A 19,249-nucleotide genomic window follows, 5' to 3' on the forward strand; every position below is an offset into this window, starting at 1 on the left:
ACTCTAGGCCAGTCGGGGTTACACAGAGATTTTGTCTTAAAATAAATAACTAATAATGTATACACACACACAAAATCTTAAATAAGCACACAAAAGAACTTGCTCACCACTATTAAAAATTCTAATTAGATTCCCATCAAATGATGTGATGTGTGTGCTGCGCAGCTACCCCAACTCCTTCCTTCCTATAGAATGTAAAGCAGAACTACTTGGAAGCGCTGTCCAGAAGCTTTTTTAAAAATTAATTTATTATTATTATTGGGGAAGTTTCCGAGACAGGATTTCTCTTGTAGTCCTGGCTGTCATGGACTCACTTTGTAGACCAGGCTGGCCTCAAACTCACAAAGATCTGCCTGTCTCTACCTGCTGCGTGCTGGGGTTATGCTTCCCCGGCTTTTTTTTTTTTTTTTTACACAAGCTTCTAGCTCTGAACTGGGACAACAGAAAAGATGCTTTCAGGGTTAGACTCTATACAGCTAAGTATCCAGGTTTCCTTTTTTCTTTTTTGGTTTTTGTCTCTGCCTCCCAAGTGCTGGAATTAAAAGCATGCAGCACCATGCCTGGCTTTTCTTTTCTTTTCTTTTTTTTTTTTTTTGACTTTTAAATTTTATTTAAAGGCATGATCTAGATGACTTTTTACTTCTGCCTGAGTGCTGGGGTTGCAAATATGTGCTGCCAGGCCTGGAGTTGGTGGCTTCACTTAAGCTGTTGCTTAGGCCTCACAGGCTTTCCTAATATTTATTTCTCACCCATAGTACAAAGATCCAGTCTATGAGTTCAAAGTACAGGCTACACCTTGACACACACTTTATTTAATGGGTAAATGTCAAACATTCCAGACACAAAACATTTTCATAAGTAGAATATTCTTTAAGAACAAATCTGGCCAGGCGTGGTGGCGCATGCCTTTAATCCTAGCACTCAGGAGGCAGAGGTAGGCGGATCTCTCTGAGTGTGAGGCTACCCTGGTCTACAAAGAGAGTCCAGACCAACCAAGGCTACACAGAGAAACCTTGTCTCAAAAAACAAAACAAAACAAAACAAAAAAACAAAAACAAAAAACAAATCTGAATCTTCTCCAGCATTCTCAAGTTTCTGTTAGTATAAATTACTCAAATAAAATAAGGCTTCTGACTTACTCACAGTTACATACTTAGATAAAATGCCCTACTTAGGCTCGTATGTTTGAATATTTGGTTGGTCCTCTGTCTGGGAATTATTATTAGATGTGTCCTTGAAGGTGTGTCACTCTGCCTAGTATGTCTTCAGATGTGAGCTCTCAGTTACTGCTCTAGCACTGTGCTCCCGGCCATGATGGCTGTGAGTGCTCTCTGAAGCCGTAAGCCTCAAATAAGCTCCTTTATAAGTTGCCTTGGTCGTGGTGTCACCACAGCAGTAGAGAAGTAACTAAGACATTTAGGTAAATGATTTATCCCATGTGAATTTTTTGGTGCTGAGTGAGCCTTGAGCTCCGATTAAAAGCTTTGCCACAAGCATTACATTTGTAAGGCTTCTCCCCTGTGTGAATCCTCTGGTGTATAATCAGGTGTGAACGCCACCTGAATATCTTCTCACAGTCATCACACTGGTGCAACTTTTTTACAGTGTTCACTTTTTTATGGTTCAAAAAGGTGGAACTTTCCAGGGCGTTTCCAAATTCACAGTCCCACTGGGCTCTGGTGTGTATTCTCTGGTGTTCAATAAGGTATGAGCTCCGGCTGAAGGCTTTTCCACACTCACTACACTCGTAGGGCTTCACGCCAGCATGAATTATCTGGTGCTGGAAAAGGGTTGAGTTTTGACTGAAGGCTTTTCCACACTCGGTACACTTATAGGGTCTCTCCCCAGTGTGAACCCTCTGGTGGATGGTGAGCTGTGTGCTCATACTGAAGGCTTTTCCACACTGGATGCATTCATATGGCTTCTCTCCCTTATGAATCCTCTGGTGGTAAATGAGGCTGGAGCTCTGGCTAAAGGCTTTCCCACAGTCATTGCACGCATAGGGTTTCTCTCCTGTGTGGATTCGCTGATGCTGAGTGAGGTGTGAACCCTGGACAAAGCCCTTCCCACACTCATCGCATTTGAACGGTTTTTCCCCAGTGTGAGTTCTCTGATGGCGAATCAGTCGTGAGCTACAACCAAAGGCTTTCGTGCATTTGTTGCACTTGTAGGGTTTCTCTCCGGTATGAATGAGCAGGTGTTGATTCAGGCGAGAGACCCACCTGAAGGCTTTCCCACACTCCTCGCACCTGAATGGCTTCTCTATGACGTTATTTCTCTGATGGGCAATAAGGCCTGGGTTCTCTGAAGCTCTTGACATCTGAGGTTTCTCCCCAGTGTGCATCCTCTGATGCTGGGCTAGGGTTGAGCTCTGGCTGAAGGCCTTGCCACACTCCTGGCAGGGGTAGGGCCTCTCTCCCGTGTGAGTCCTCTGATGTCTGACCAGCTGTGACTGCTGGCTGAAGGCTTTCCCGCACTCTTGACAACTGTAGGGCCTTTCTCCTGTGTGGATTCTCTGATGATGGATGAGACTTGAGCTCTGACCAAAGGTTTTCCCACAGTCCTCACACCTATAAGGCTTCTCTCCAGTGTGAATTCTTTGATGCTGAATAAGCTTGGAGCTCAGCCGAAAAGCCTTCCCACAGTCAACACATTTAAACGGTTTCTCTCCAGTGTGGATTCTCTGATGCTGACTGAGTTGTGAGCACAGCCTGAAAACCTTCCCACATTCCTCGCACTCATAAGAGGAAGTCTTCCCATGGAAGTCAGTGTTGTATTTCTCCTGTGAGCAGTCAGATAATCGTTTCTGGCACTCCTGGCATCTGTACGGTTTTTCCTGCACGTTCCTTTCCAGATATGGATCCAGGTTCAAAGTTGGTCTAAAGACTCTGCCGCACACTTCACAGTGTCCTGTCCCCTTCATAATGCCTCTCTGTTCATCGGGCTGGTGACCCACACTAGTGGCCTGAGGCTCCATAGTGTTCTGAGTGTCGTTCTTGGAAGCCACGGTCTCGTTCTCCAAATGGCGCTTCTGGAGGAGTGAGCCACTCGCTCTTACCCCAAGGCTGCCGGGGTGATTACCTGGCAAGACCTTAGAATCCAAATTGTCTCCAAAGCCAGGAATCTGCCTCTTGAGAATGTTCCTGTACTCACAGGTCTGCTTGGGACCAGTTCTAATAGCAGAATCTGAAATAAACACAAAGTGAAAATGTTCCTTACATGTGAACTCAGAGAAAAGGCAGAGACCACCAGGGGCTTCAGGGAGTGCCAGCACCACAACACACCCCAAATGGAATGTGTGGCGAGGAGCTACAAAGGGAAGTCCTCACAGTTTAGGTCACTGGACAGTGATGAGATGCTCATGTCTACAAGGCAGGATGCTAAGAGCTCCATGTGCAGAGAGGGTCACCCTAGAGGGCACTGAGGAGGGGGCTGTCCTAGAGTATGCAAAGTGAGACTGCACAGAGCAATGGCAGGAGTCAGTCAAGAGTTTATCACAGCAGGTTAGAGGCCCCTACGCATGCTGCCTGGCAAGTGAGGACAAAAGGGGGTCTGACTGAAAAACAGACAGGAACGTAAGAGCGTGGCTGAGGAGGTGGTGTCTTAGCTGTTAGAGCCCAGAGCAGAACCGGGAGCTCAGCCTGTCCATGGCTGTCCTCAAGGCAGGCTCTGAGAAGGACCCAAACTAGAAACCCACACCTGGGAAGCCCTGCTATAGGTGTGACAGTTAGTCAGCACCATCTAGGTTACTTGGAAAAGGAACCATGGAGTAAAAACTGTCCAGATCAGATGGCCTGCAGCCATCTGTGACACTGTCTTGACTGATGACTTATTACGGAAAGACCTGGCCCGCAGTGGCCGTGTATGTGTGGACTGTATAAGGGAGCAGGACGCTGGCCAGAGTGCAGGCCAGTAAGAGTGTTCCTCTGCTGTTTGTGCTTCAGTTTCTGCCCTGACCTCCTACAATGACAGCTTCTGACCTGGGCATGTAAACTGAAATCAATGCTTTCCTTCCTCAGTTGTTTTACACTTGATCTTAGCCAAAAGGCCGAGAAGAGATTTTCCTTCCTAAGATGCTTTAATCAGAATGTTTTATCATGTGATACAATAACATTAGAACATCAGATCATTGGCAGAGTGGCCACACCCAGTAGTTCACACTGACTTCTTCCCTGGGGCAAGTTTGGGCAGGGACTGAGAGCCCAGAACCGCAAAGAGGCCTTCATGGCATCTACTTTCCTTCTAGACTCTACATAGGTTGCCTTCCTGTCCTGATTCCACAGGCCTTTCTCTGTGACCATTAATTACATGACATGACACATAGCAGCTGAGTGGACAAGTGCTTTGTGTCCTTGCCTTTTGTGGTACAGTCTTCCTAGAGGTGGCCACATACCCAGCTGTGGCTCTCTCTAGGGCTGGCTTCCTGGCAGTGTTCCTCGGCAGCCCAGCCTGGCCATCAGGACTCACCCCAGCCTCCCACTGCCTCAAGACCTCACCTCAGCTCCTTTTTTTTTTTTTTTAAGGTTTATTTATTATTTACACAGTATTCTGCCCACACGTGTGCCTGCCCAACACAAGAAGGCACCAGATCTCATTACAGGTGGTCGTGAGCCACCATGTGGTTGCTGGGAATTGAACTTGGGACCTTCGGAAGAACAGACGGTGCTCTTAACCTCTGAGCCATCTCTCCAGCCCCTCAGCTCCTTTTTATTCAGACCTTCTCTATGACAGAGCCTGGGCCTCACCTGTCTGGCAAATCCATGATGTCTCTGTCCCTTCTGCTCCCTGTAGGTCAAGGACCCATGGCTCTTGTCCTTGCTCCAGCCGGGAGATCAGCTCAGGCTTAAGGACCAGGAATCCTGCTGTGTGGTGAGGTAGAGAAGGAGATGCTGGAAGTGAGTCAGCGCCCTTCTCATTTCCAGCCACAAAGACAGGGGTTGCTAGGGAGATGCAGAGCCTATTCCGGAGGGTGATAAGGGACGAGGTGCTGCACCCATTGCAGCCCCTTCTCTCTAGCTCAGTAGACTGGACAGGAAAAGCACCCAGACTTCCACAGTCATCAGAGAACATTGTCATCAAAGAACAGGCTGGATCTCCTCAGGGTACAAATGGAGAAGGGAGGCTTCAGCCCAGCCCTGCTAGCACCACATTCTGCAAAGCCACAGCTCTTTCTTCCTCTAGTTCAGAAGGCAAGGATACTCCAAGAGGCAGTGACAGCCAAGAAACAAAATTTAACTGGGTGGTTGGTGGCGCACCTTTAATCCCAGCACCTGGGAGGCAGAGGCATCTCTGAGTTCAAGGCCAGCTTAGTCTACAGAGCAAATTCCATGACAGTCAAGGCTACACAGAGAAACCTTGGCTTGAAAAAACAAACAAACAAAAAAAAAACAAAAGAACAAAAAACAAAAAAAGGAAAAAAAATAAACAAAATAATAATAAAACGAATGAAACAGATTTTACATCCCAAGAGGAGGTCTCAAACTCCAGATCATAAAGTTGGCCAAGCCATAGCCAATCAGGGATCAGCAAAGTGGGACTAGAGAGATGGCTCAGCAGCTAAGAGCACTCATCCCTCTTCCAGTGGACATTGTCCAGCTCCTAAACGGCAGCTCGCACTGTCTGGAATTCCAGTTCCAGCAGGTACACAGCCATACATACAAGCAAAACACTCATACACATTAGAAAAACAACAACAACAACAACAACGCGGCTTGATGTTTCCCTTAGTCTTCCCATACATGGTAGAAGAGGCAGAGAAGTGTGCACGATCTAGCAGCCATGTGTAACCTACAACCCACAAGCCACATGCAGACAACGACAGTTATGGATGTGGCCCGACACAAAATCATGAACTTATTTCAAACGTGAAGTGTCTTTTTGTTTTGTTTTAGTAAAGGTTCTTGAATATGACCCTTGTAAAGGACATCATGTCACGACATCAAAAAGTTAAATACATGGCACCGTAAGAGGCTCAGGCTTTAAGTACAGGCGGGGGCCCCACGCTCATCAGCAAACAAACATCCTTGGGCCAAGTCACGCCCAGGAGTTGTGGACCTACCAAAGAACAGAGGACATTAACCACTAACAGGCAATTCACAAACGGACAGCTATTTAGAAATTAAATGATAACTACTTTTACTATGAGTCAAATTCTACACAACATAACTATAGCATTAATGATGAATTTTACTGTCAATAAGAACACAAATGTGTTAGTAAAACTGTTAACCCCAGCCAAGCCTGGGTGTGTGTGCCTTTAACGCCAGCACTTGGGTGATGGAGGGAGGTCAAGCTCTGCGACTCCAAAGCAGTCTCCATAGTGAGTTCCAGGACAGGAGTACAAACAGACAGACAAACAAACAAACAAACACGCTCTATCAAGCTGAAGAAGGGGTGAGCAGAAAAACATAAGTCTCTATAACAAAAGAACAAAACCAGTAAAAGTGGGAGGAGGCAACAAAAAACAGGAGCGAAGGCACAAAACAAGAACAGTGGGCTGGTGGTGCAGCCGGGTCGGGAGAGTGCTTGCCAATCCTGCCAACAACGGTCCTGAGTTAAGAGCATCATGACATACATTGGGCATTGTGGCCCAGACATGTTAGCTCAGCACCTGGGAGATGTAGGCAAGAGAACCACAAATTCACAGGTCACCCTCAATTATACTGTGAGTTAAGATTCAGCCGGCGGTGGTGGCGCACGCCTTTAATCCCAGCACTCGGGAGGCAGAGGCAGGCTCATCACTGTGAGCCTCGTCTACAAAGCGAGTCTAGGACAGCCAAGGCTACACAGAGAAACCCTGTCTCAAAACAAAAACAAACAAACAACAACAAAAAAGATACGGCATTCAGCTATGGATTCATGAGATCACCTTGTCTTAAAAGAAAATGGGCTGGGCCCGGGGCGGTGCACGCCTTTGATTCTAGCACTCGGGAGGCAGAGGCAGGTGGATCGCTGTGAGTTTGAGGCCAGCCTGGTCTACAAAGTGAGTCCAGGACAGCCACAGCTACACAGAGAAACCTTGTCTCAAACAAACAAACAAACAAACAAACCAAACCAAACCAAAAAACCAGCTGGCAGTGGTGGCACTCCGGAGGCAGAGGCAGGCAGATGGATCTCTGCATCTGAGACCAGCCTGGTCTACAGAGTGAGTTCCAGGACAGCCAGTGATACACAGAGAAACCTTATCTGGTAAAAACCAAACCAAGGAACCAACTGTCAAGCAAACAAAAAACAGAAAGAGAGAAATCTTTGAAAAGATGAAGAAAGTCCCATAGCAGAACCGATAGGTCATCATAAAAAGATGATGCTGGGCCAGGTGTGGTGGTACATGCCTTTAATCCCAGCTCTCCAGGCAGTGGCAGGAGGATCGCTTTGAGTTCCAGCCTGGTCTACAAAGAAAGTCCAGGACAGCCGAGGCAGCACAGAGAAACTCTGTCTCCAAAAACAAAACACAACAAATTCTGTTGTTTTTTTCAGCTTGTCTGGATTTTGAGAGTCTGGGCATCCTGTTGTATCCTTGCTCGTCACTTTATTAGGTTGTGAAATCATAAGCTTGTGCAGCTCTTTAGCATTGCTTAAAACAGGTTGGGGTTCCCTACTGACTTGTGGGTATTTAGATGTATAATATATCTTGTGTTAGATTTTACCAAAACGACATCATAAAATATATTATTAAATGTACATCTCAGAATTTTAACAAAAAATACTGATTATGCCACCAACAATTTAAGCTTATTTGGCACTTTGCAAGAGCTGTCTTTTTTTTTTCCCCCAAGACAGGGTTTCTCTGTGTAGCCTTGGCTGTCCTGGACTCACTTTGTAGACCAGGCTGGCCTCGAACCCACAGCAATCCGCCTGCCTCTGCCTCCCGAGTGCTGGGATTAAAGGCGTGTGCCACCACGCCCAGCTTGTGAGAGCTGTGTTAAATGCACCTAAAGTTTATCACGTGTCCCTGTCCCAAGATGGAAAACACATGGAGTATATTGTTCCTCTTGCTCCATCATCCATATCTACTTCCCGCGGGGCCCCGCCTGCCAGGAACGATGATGTTTTTCTTCTTTGGGGTTTTAACCTTCTGTGGGGTCAATGCCTAAGCGTTCTTTCCTAGTGTATAGCAGCCACTTCTTCTGTATGGCTCTCAGGGTCGAGCCAAAGAGCTTCAGGTGCATTACCTGTTTTCCCAGGCCCTTCCCACACGCAGTCGTGATGTGCCTGTGAGTGGAACTGCACTGGCTCACTAGGCAAGCTGCCTAGTTTCACAAGGAAACCCGCCGCTCTTTCCCCAAAGTCTCTGCTTCAATAATAACTTCGTGTTTCAGCACTGAGTTGTTGAACTTTTTTTTTTTCTTTTTTGTTTTTTTGAGATGGTAATCGCACTGCTGCCTAGTCTGGCCTAGAACTCCTGGGCAAGTAAGTGGTCCCCTTGCCGCTGCCTCCTGAGCAGCTGCTGAGACGATGAGTGTGGACATCACACCCAGCCTGAAGTTTGAGGCAGAACGTCCCTGTGAAAGCATCTTGGCCTTGGGCTCATTTTTACTTTCTTAATGTTTAACAGTCTGCTCAGCTTCTGTAGTTCATTTGCTAACCCTGACACTTTCCACCCACTAGCCTGGCACATTCAGACTTTAAGGTTTCGCCGTTAGCATGCACCTCCCCGTCCCGGACAGGGGCTGGGTGGATGCTGACTGTCTAGCACGGGTCCCCAGGCGCAGCCTATGCACCTCCCCGTCCCCGACAGGGGCTGGGTGGATGCTGACTGTCTAGCACGGGTCCCCAGGCGCAGCCTATGCACCTCTCCGTCCCCGACAGGGGCTGGGTGGATGCTGACTGTCTAGCAAGGGTCCCCAGGCGCAGCCTATGCACCTCTCCGTCCCCGACAGGGGCTGGGTGGATGCTGACTGTCTAGCAAGGGTCCCCAGGCGCAGCCTATGCACCTCCCCGTCCCCGACAGGGGCTGGGTGGATGCTGACTGTCTAGCACGGGTCCCCAGGCGCAGCCTATGCACCTCCCCGTCCCCGACAGGGGCTGGGTGGATGCTGACTGTCTAGCACGGGTCCCCAGGCGCAGCCTCACCGAGTCCAGCCACACTGCTGTGGTTCTCCAGCATCACCTCCCTGTAGAGCGCCCGCTGGCCAGAATCCAGACACTGCCACTCCTCCCGAGAGAAGTGCACAGCCACGTCGCCGAACGTCACCGCCTCCTGAAAGGACACACACTAGCAGCCCAGATACTCTAGGTGGCGACTCCACCCTGGCACCTAAGTAAACACGGTGTTATCTCAAGCGGGTGGCCCATGGGGTTGAACTAGAGTCCCAGGGACCCTTTGGCCCTTAAAATCTTAGTAGAAAAGGGGCTGGAGAGATGGCTCAGAGGTCAAGGGCACTGCCTGCTCCTCTAGACAGAGGTCCTGAGTTCAATTCCCAGCAACCACATGGTGGCTCACAGCCATCCAGAATGTGATCTGATGCCCTCTTCTGGTCTGCGGGTGTACATGCAGACAGAGGGACAGAGCACTGTATTCATAATATTAAATAAATCTAAAAAAAAAAATCCTCTTAGAGAAAAGAAGGGACTCAGTCCACGGTAGTTACCTCACGCTCCTCCCCACTGAACAGACACAGCTAGGTTCTGGTCTGAGCAACGATTACTCATTGTCTCAGGGACTGAGCCTGGCAAGAGCCACAGTGAGAGCCAAGGTTGGATATGATATGCTCAGGCCATCCCCAAAAGTAGGAAGTGAACGTTTGACAGGACAAGAGAGGGAATACAGACAGCCAGGCTTCCTACCATGAGGTTTGGAGGGTGGGATCCACTTGTCTTGACTCAGATACCTGTGAGAAATTATGAAAAGGTTAGAAGTCAGGGTGGAGGAAGCTCCCCAATTCCCAGTATGATCAGCGGGTCTTTGTATTTCCCACTTCGTTACCACCAGTGGCAGACATACAGAGAAACGGGTTTGGGCAAACACAGGTCTGCACTGATTGGAGTATCAGCCTGGGTCTTCTTGCCTGTGTGGGGATGAGGGGTTGAATCACTGCACAAACTCATTAAGAATGGCTGCTGAGCCAGGTGGTGATGGCGCACACCTTCAATCCCAGCACTCAGGAGGCAGAGGCAGGCGGATCGCTGTGAGTTTGAGGCCAGTCCAGTCTACAAAGCCAGCCAGGGCTACACAGAGAAACCTTGTCTTGAAAAACAAAAAACGGGCTGGAAGATGGCTCAGAGGTTAAGAGCATAGCTTGCTCTTCCAAAGGTCCTGAGTTCAATTCCCAGCAACCACACGGTGGCTCACAACCATCTATAATGAGGTCTTGTGCCCTCTTCTGGTGTACGTGCAGGCAAAACACTGTATACTTAATAAATAAATAAATCTTTTTTTTTTTTTTTTAAGAAAACAACAACAACAAAAAGACAACAGCCACACCAAAATCACAACCACGAGAGCGCTGGAGTACAGGGAACCAGTGTTTACGTAAGAAACTCTGGTACTGTCTAAAGGGATGGATGTCTTCCTCCAGGGGCCCAAGCCAAGGTGATGATGGTGGTAGGAAAAAACTGGCAAAGTGAGCCAGTGTGTGAAGCAAACGAAACAAGGAAAGTAGAGTCAACTGGAGGCAGTAGGAGACAGAGGCCAGAGGAAAGGCCTGAGGGAAAACGGAACTCCTGTCCTTAAGTACCTAAATTCCAGAATAGGATGCAGCCACCCTAAGCAAGAAGGTCGGCAACAACCTACAGTTTCTGGACGCCCCCTTAGGCTAAACCAAAGCCCTTAGGTCCCTCCTAGCCACTCCCCCCACTTCCTCACCCTCCTGCCCCTCTCCCAGGTCAGAATGGGAGGAAGGAAGCGGGCTTCCTAGGTAGCTTTACTCAGGATAGCTATCCGGCCATTGGCTAACCCAGGTAGAAGGGCCCAGCATTTAGACCGCCAGCGGTCTCAGATACAGAAGGGCAAATCCTCAGGTGCCTGCTGGGTCGACGACTGTGACAACACTTTCAGGCTCTGTCACCGAGTCCAGGCCTTTCAGGTGCAGAAACTGAGGGGAAAGATGGTCCCTGGAAGTGATTACTCAGGAGGAACTACGGAGGCCGCAGGCAGGCCCGGAGGGAAGCCGCCTTACTCAGGCCCAACACTGGAGCTCGGGAGCGGGCTAGAAGGAGCTGTGATGCTCGGGAGCGGGCTAGAAGGAGCTGTGATGCTCAGGCTATTCCGTCTCGAAGCCGCTGGGACCAAGTCCCCCGCCAGGCACTCACAACAGCACCGAGCCGCCCGCGCCTTCCATCTCTTCTCGGGGAGAGGCGGGTGCCCCTTGCCCTGACAACAAGGAAAGCAACTGCGGCCGACTCACCCAGCCGGGGCGCGTCAGGGACCCGCCAACAAGCGAGCCACCGGAAACGGCTTTGCACGCCCATCCCTCAGCATCCCGGCCGGCCCGCCGACTTCCGCCGGTTCAGATCGGTGCGTGGATGGCTCTCCAGTCCCGCCCCCGAGGCCTGAGAGGCAGAGCCAGGAGTGTGTAGAGCCGGGAGCCCGGGGCCGGGAAGAGTCTGCGATTGAAGACCACTGAAAGCCTAGGCAGGAGCGGGAGGCGGGGCCAGAACCCGGGACCCCGGCCGGTCCCGGCCGAGCGTGGAGCGGAGGAGGCGGGGTCCGCAGAGGAATGGTTAGCAGGCGGTGAGCCGCTCTGCCTGGTGAACCGACCTGCATGGGTGAAAATCTTACTGGAAGGGCTGGGCCAGACGCTTAGGGTACTGGATTTTCAGGCTGACTCTGTCAGGGTGTAGCCCATTTAGCTTTTTCTTAGCAAAATGAACTGGTGAATAACACAGATACCTTTACCCTCCGGTAGCCTAGATAGAGCACGCTGGCCTGAGGCTTTTAGAGGAGGCACAGGTCTGACAAACAGGAGGCTGGACTGGGGTTCTCTACAACTGTTGGACCAGTCGCGCTAGGGCCTGAGAGGCTGTGGAGGGGGAACCCCAGTGAAGGTCTCTTGCCCATCGGTCTCTGTTCTGGATGTCAGGGACGCTTGTCACCGCGCTCCAAACCCTCCTCAGCTTCTGACAAAAAGGAATGAGGCGCACAGGTGTCTGGAGACCCCAGACCAATACTTTTGAGACTTAGACTTTAATAGTAGAGGTCACAAACCGGATCTGAAGATACACACAAATGCCAAGACTAAAATGTGAAAAAGTAAGGTAAAGTCTTACTTCAATATTCTATCTTCGGGGCTGGAGAGATGGCTCAGCGGTTAAGAGTACTGACTGCCCTTCCAGAGGACCCTAGTTTAATTCCCAGCACCCACATGGGGGGATCTGACACTCTTACACCAATGCTCATAAAATAAACTATTTTAAAAATGGTGGCACACGCTTTTAATTTCAGCACTTGGGAGGCAGAGGCAGGTGGATCTCCAGACTCACTTTGTAGACCAGGCTGTCCCTAAACTCACAGTGATCCACCCACCTCTGCCTCCCGAGTGCTGGGATTAAAGGCATGTGTCACCACACCCAGCCTAAAACCTCAGTTCTTGAAAGCAGCACCAAGGGAGCTTTAACAGCAGCTGGAGGCTATCAGGAAGGAGAGAGGGCGTGCGTGCAGGTGTGTATGTGTGCCTTGTGCGAGTGTGCCTTCTGTGTATGTGTGCATGTGTGGCCCCTGTGATTTGGGCTTTGGTCACCTCCCAACTGAAGGCTTTTGGGACCACCTGATCATTATACTATGTCCAAAGTGAATGAGAATGAAAAAAAAAAAAGAAATAAAAAAAGGAGACATGACTGCTCCTAGGTACGGTGAAGGAGAAAGTTTATTGTAGGTAAAAGGCAGCCGGTCAGAGGCAGTGACATCTGGGGGAGTCCAGAGTCAACATGACCCTGAGCTATGTAAGGAGAGGGGACATGATGGGGGAGCCAGAACAAGAGGCCGGGAGGGTAAAGAAAGAGATGAAAAGACCAGGTAACCAAAATGGCTGGATTATATAGACTTCTGTTTCTTAGACAGTTTATAATGTGTATACATCCTATTTTTTACTTATGTGTATATGCATCTGTGCGGGTGTATGCTACGGTTGCCAGAAGAGAGTGTAGGAACCCTAGACCTGGAGTTACAGGTGGTTGTGAGTCACCTGATGGCAGGTGCCAAGAACTGAATGAACTGTGGTCTTGTGGATGAACAGCAAGCACTCTTAACCTCTCCGTCATCTCTCCAGCGCCCACGTTCTCTGCTTCATCTTCTTTTGCCAATAGCCCATTATGAAGCTCCTGTTCTTCGGAACATTATATAATTTCTTACAAAGGAATTGATGGGTTTTGGTTTGGTTTGGTTTGGTTTTCGAGACAAAGCCTCTCTGTGTAGCCTTGGCTGTCCTGGATCTCTGTAGACCAGGCTGGCCTTGAACTCACAGAGATCCACCTGCCTCTGCCTCTGGGGTGTTAGGACTACAGGCGTGCATCACTGTGCAGTTCTTTTGTTTTGTTTTTGTTTGTTGTTGTTATTCTTTTCTTTCCTTCTTTTTTTTTTAAGATTTATTTATTATTATGTATACAACACTTTGCCTGCAGGCCAGAAGATCCCATTATATATGATTGTGAGCCACCATGTGGTTGCTGGGAATTGAACTCAGGACCTCCAGAAGAACAGTCAGTGCTCTCAACCACTGAGCCATCTCTCCAGCCTGCACTGTGCTGTTCTTATACAAACCAGGACCACCTGCCTAGGGATGGCATTTCCCACTCAAGAAAATGTCCCACAGACACATGAGGAAATTCCTCAGTTGAGATGCTCTCTTCCCAGGTGACACTAGTTTATGTCAGGTTGGCAAAAACTTGCTTGTTAAGCTGAGTGTGGTGGAGCACGCCTTTGATCCCAGCATTCGGGAGGCAGAGGCAGGTGGATCCGCTGTGAGTTCGAGGCCAGCCTTGTCTACAAAGTGAGTCCAGGACCAGCCAAGAAAACATAGAGAAACCATCTCGAAAAACCTAAATAAGTAAATAAATAAAAACTTGCTTGTTAATTTCAGATCTACAGCACCCATGTCAAACGTCAAACCAGGCCTAGCCAAGGGTAAGTGTCTATAAGCTCAAAACTAGAAGGCAGAGATAGGTGATGCCTTGGGCTTACTGGCCAACCAATCTAACAGACACCTGAAATTTCATCTTCTCACATAGGCCATCCTGGCCCTGCACTTCCTACATAGCCATGGATAACCTTAAGCTCGTGGTCCTCCTGTTCCTCCCTCCCAAATGCTGGGACTACATGTGTGTACCATCACACCTCTCTCAAGAAAAAAATATTTGTTGCTGTTGTTATTGGGTTTTGTTTGTTTGTTTTCCCGAGACAAGGTCTCTCTGTGTAGCCCTGTCTGTTCTGGAGCTTGTCCTGTAGACCAGGTTAGCCTTGAACTCGAAGCCAAATGCCATGCTCCTGAGTATCAGGATTAAAGGTATAAGCTACCACCGCTCCCTAGATTTATTCATTTTATCTTTTTTGTTATTTTGTCTGTAGGAGTATTTTGTTTGCATGCATGGAGGCACACCACATGTGTGCCTAGTGCTAACAGAACCAGAGGAGGGCTAACCAGAGGAGTGCTAACAGAACCAGAGGAGGGCACTGACTTCCCTGGGACTGGAGTTACCCTGTGTACTCATTACAGACCAAATCATTGGAAATGCAGTAAGGTCACCTGCACATCTGAAGTGGTGACACTGTGAACTGGAACCCAATGCGACAGCCCGGCTGCTTGGTAGTTAGTAACCCTATCAACAGGCAGTACACCAAGCAGGAGGAATGCCTGTAGCTACAAACACAGGCATTTGTAAAGGCAAAACAAGAAAGTCAGACATGCTACAGCCTTCCAACTAGGATGACAGATTTCTTTCCAGTCTTTATTCAGACACCGTTTCTGTGTTTATAGCATGCCCACTGAACCTCAGGTTTAACTAAGCTCCTTCTTAGATGAGTGCAAAGCCAGTTCAGCCACAGCCAAGACGCATTAGAGTGAAGATCTGGGTGTGATGGCACATGCCCTTAATTCCAGTACGTGGGAGGCAGGGGTAGGTGGATCTCTGTGAGTTTGAGACCAACACACTCTACACGGTGTGTTTGTCCTAGGCCAGCCAAGGCTACACCGTGGGGACCCTGTCTCAAAGAGAAATAAGTAAGTAGCCAGGTGTTGATGGTACACACCTTTAACCTCAGCACTTGGGAGGTCTGGCAGGCGGATCTCTATGAGCTGCTGCTGGCTAGCCTGGTCTATATTGCAAGTTCCAGTACAGCCAGGACTGTTACACAGAGAAACCCTGTGTCAAACAAACAGACAAAAGAAGTAAATTGATTCATTAAAACGGTAGACAGGAACATTTCTGGGCATTTTTGTTTTCAAAAATGTAGTCCCCACTTACCACAAATTATGCAGTTAAGTTTCCTGCAATGGATAAGCCTCGGCTTGGGAAAACCACATTTCTAATCATGGTGTCTCCCCTGTCAGGCAAAGCTTCTAAGTTATTTCTTTAAAAAAAAAAACAAACTTTTTTTCCTGCCTGGGCATGGTGGTACATGCCTTTAATCCCAGCACTGGGAAGGCAGAGGCAGGCAGATCTCAAGTGAGTTCAAGGCCAGCCTGGTCTTCAAAGATAGTCCAGGACAACTAGTTCTCTATGTAACAGAGAAAACCTTGTCTCAAAAAACAAAACAAAACAAAAAATGTCTTTTTTCATTTTACCTCCATGTATTTGTCTGTGCACCATGTGCACGGAGTGTTTTGCTTCCAAGTCTCTGCACCACGCACATGAAGTACCCTCAAAGGCCAGAAGAGGGCATCAGATACTCTGGACCTGGAGTCACAAACAGTTGGGAGTTACCATGCCAGTACTCTTAACTGCTTAGCCGCCTTTTCAGCCCCAGTTTACATAAGTTCTACAGGCGGGGGGGGGGGGGGGGGGGGGGTGGGGGGTGGGGGGGGTGGGGGTGGGGGGGTGGGGGGGGGTGGGGGGGGTGGGGGTGGGGGGGTGGGGGGGGGGTGGGGGGGTGGGGGGGGTGGGGGGGTGGGGGGGTGGGGGGGTGGGGGGGGTGGGGGTGGTGGTGGCAGGAGGAAAGGGCAATTGGAAGATGTATGAATATAGTAGTTTTCCCCTTAAAGGGGCCTGCTTCTCTTAGCAGTGTACACAGGCACTGCTCCAAGGCTGGTGGCTGAGTATTGAACCACCGTCAACAGCCGGAGCCCGAAACATACAATGGACTTCCCTATCTATTCCTGTTTATTTACAGATGCTGCTTGCTAGAAGTAGGTAAAGCTCTGTAGCAGTAACCACATGCTTTCAGTTGCCAATCACTAAGTTATCACATCTTCCCAAATGTGCAGGGGTGTTTGGGGTAGGGAGGGGTGAGAGAGATCAGACAGGCTCCGTCTAGTCGGGAGGCAATACTGACACTTGGGAGATGACCTTGGGATCTTTATAATCTCATTATTGTTAGCATAGCTGCCTCTAGGTTGCTTAGCAACCCCTGACATCATCACAGCCCACCACCAGGTGGGTGCTAGGGGCACAGGCTATAAAAGGGACAAACCTGCCATCTGTCTCTCTCTCACTTTGTCTCTTGCACTCTCTTACTCTTTGTTTTGTTTTGTTTTGTTTTTTCAAGACAGGGTTTCTCTGTGTAGCCTGGGCCATCCTGAACTCACTTTGTAGACGAGGCTGGCCTCGAACTCACAGCGATCCGCCTGCCTCTGCCTCCCGAGTGCTGGGATTAAAGGTGTGCGCCACCACGCTCGGCTGCACTCTCTTACTCTTGCACTTTCTCTCAGGGTAGCCCCTTTTCTGTCTCTCTCTGTCTCTGTCTCTCTACACTCATGGCCCACTTAGGTCCCAACTCCTCTCCACTTAACTTCTCCCCAAATAAATCTCTCCATATTCATATTGGTTGCATGGCATTATTATTATTATTATTATTATTATTGTTTTTGAGACAGGATTTCTCTGTATAGCCTTGGCTGTCCTGGACTCACTTTGTAGACCAGGCTGGCCTCAAACTCACAGAGATCCACCTGCCTCTGCTACCGAGTGCTGGGATTAAAGGCGTGTGCCACCAGGCATCTCTTTTTTCTTTTCTTTTCTTTTTTTTTTTTTTTTTTTTTTGGTTTTTTGAGACAAGGTTTCTCTGTGTAGCCTTGGCTGTCCTAGACTCGCTTTGTAGACCCGGCTGGCCTCGAACTCACAGCGGTCCGCCTGCCTCTGCCTCCCGAGTGCTGGGATTAAAGGCGTGCACCACCACACCCGGCCTAGGCATCTCATTTTTAATGATATAATGATGAAAACCACCCACCCTGAGAGATCCAACCAAAAATTAGAAATGGAAAAAAAAAAGGTATCTGTGATCACAGTACTTAGGAGGCCAAGACAGAAGGATCGAGTGTTCATTCCACACCAATCTGATCTCTACAGTAAAACTGTCTCAAAACAAAGAGGAAGGAACAAAAACAAAAAACCCCAAAAACTCTCAAAATGTCAATGGTGGCATTCCTACCACAACCCACACAACCCAGTCCTAATTAAAACAAACAAACAAACAAAAAACCAACAACAACCAAGGCCAGCCTTCTGGCATAGGCCTGGAATCCTGGCACTGGGCAAGAGGCTGAAGAAGGAAGAGCACTTCAGGTTCGAGTCCAGCCTGAGTGAGTGACTTCTAGGAAAACATGGGGCAGAAAATGAAAGCCTGTCTTCATAAAGCAACCAGTGTGGCGGGGACCTTTTGGGAGTAAGCACTCGGCCACCAGTGAGAACGGAGGGAGAGATGTGACTCGTTGAAAGGCTTCCGTCCTGGGTTCAGTTCGTATACTCCTTGAAGCTCTAAAACCAGAAGGCGGGGCAGGTAAGCAGGTTTTTAAGGACAGCGACCCATTCTTTCAGCTGTGTCTTTTCAGGTAGCAAGTGAAGTCATGCTTGGCAACTAGGCAGTACAAACAGTACTTGAAGTAAACCACTAAGTAAATCAACAAATCTGTATCTAACAATTGGCCTTTTCTACTTGACACAAAGATTCAGGCTTTAGATCTGCTCTGGGAAAAGAGGGTACAGCCCACCTCTCTATTCACGACCATTAAATAAAACAGCCTTGCCAGCTCTTTGGTTACTCGCCAGCAGTCCTGAGTAAGAAAATAACCTGCAAAATCACAAACAGAATCAAGGGAAGCTTTGTAGCCAGGGAGGCTACTCAGGAGACCCAGGCAGAAGAATTATACAAATTCAAGGCTAGCCAGGGCTACATAATGTCCATTTGAAAAACAAACAAAGGCCTTGTTTTTAGTTGGCTTAAACGCCCACAGGTACAACTGAGATTACATCATGACTGATTTTTTTTCCCAGCAGTCTCCACATCTTTTAAAAAACATTACATTGTGGCAATAAATCTGAGGGTTGGACAGATGGCTCAGTAGTCAAGCATACCTGCTGTCTTGTCTCCCTGCTCAAGCTGTGTGCAGACTGTGCGAATTAGTTTGGGCAAAAGATAGTCTTCGGTTTTAAACAATATTTCTGGCCAACTCTACCTCTCTCCCTCCACCACTACCACCCCTTTTTTCTTTTTTCTTTTCTTTCTTCTTCTTCTTTTTTTTTTTTTTTTTTTGAGACAGAGTCTCTCTACATAGCCTTGGCTGTTCTGGAACTATGTAGACCAGGCTGGTCTTGAACTCACAGAGATTTTCCTGCTTCTACCTCTCAAGTGCTGGGATTAAGTTAAGACCCTGTTGTTGTTGTTGTTGTTGTTGGTTTTTTTTTTTTTTTTGGTTTGGTTTGGTTTGTGTGTGTGTGTGTTTTGTTTTGTTTTGTTTGTTTGTTTTGGTTTGGTTTGTTTTTAGGTTTTTCGACACAGGGTTTCTCTATGTATCCTTGGCTGTCTTGGACTCGCTTTGTAGACCAGGCTGGCCTTGAACTCACAGCGATCCGCCTGCCTCTGCCACCCAAATGCTGGAATTAAAGGCGTGTGCCACTATAACCGGCCCAAGACCCTATTTTTTGAGACAGGGTCTTGCAATATATTTCACGCTGTCCTAGAATTCGATTCATCTTGCCTCAGTTTCCCAAGCACTAGGATCACAGCACAAACACCCAGCCCGGGAGTTAACCTGTATCTACTTTAGTTAGAACAAAAGAGGAGAAGCGGCGCAGCGCAGATCTTATCTGGTTGAAACAGAGAGCGGATCCGGCCAGCACTGGCAGCAGCCTGGTGAGCATCCTTTGGGCCCCGCCCAGTCCG

General features: G+C 48.5%; 1 protein-coding gene across 5 annotated transcripts; it reads right to left on the bottom strand.

Moving 5' to 3' along the window:
* Positions 1-790: 790 nt before the first annotated feature.
* On the bottom strand, positions 791-18,989 carry ZNF7 (zinc finger protein 7). Of its 5 annotated transcripts, XM_084750880.1 has the most exons (7): positions 17,744-18,989; positions 15,182-15,828; positions 11,346-11,698; positions 9,787-9,830; positions 9,073-9,196; positions 4,746-4,862; positions 791-3,186 (listed from the first exon to the last, which is right to left on the bottom strand). In XM_084750880.1, exons 4-7 carry the CDS (start codon positions 9,787-9,789, stop codon positions 1,430-1,432), a joined length of 2,001 nt encoding a protein of 666 aa, XP_084607006.1. In that variant the 5' UTR covers positions 9,790-9,830; positions 11,346-11,698; positions 15,182-15,828; positions 17,744-18,989; the 3' UTR covers positions 791-1,429. The 5 variants fall into 5 exon arrangements, with proteins under 5 accessions (XP_084607006.1, XP_084607004.1, XP_084607007.1 ...); XM_084750878.1 differs by lacking the exons at positions 15,182-15,828; positions 17,744-18,989 and having other exon boundaries at positions 9,073-9,199; positions 11,346-13,382; XM_084750881.1 differs by lacking the exons at positions 11,346-11,698; positions 15,182-15,828; positions 17,744-18,989 and adding an exon at positions 11,251-11,330.
* Between the last annotated feature and the right edge of the window lie 260 nt (positions 18,990-19,249).

This window comes from Acomys minous (assembly GCF_964271855.1).
Source record: "Acomys minous genome assembly, chromosome: 12".
Lineage (NCBI taxonomy): Eukaryota > Metazoa > Chordata > Mammalia > Rodentia > Muridae > Acomys > Acomys minous.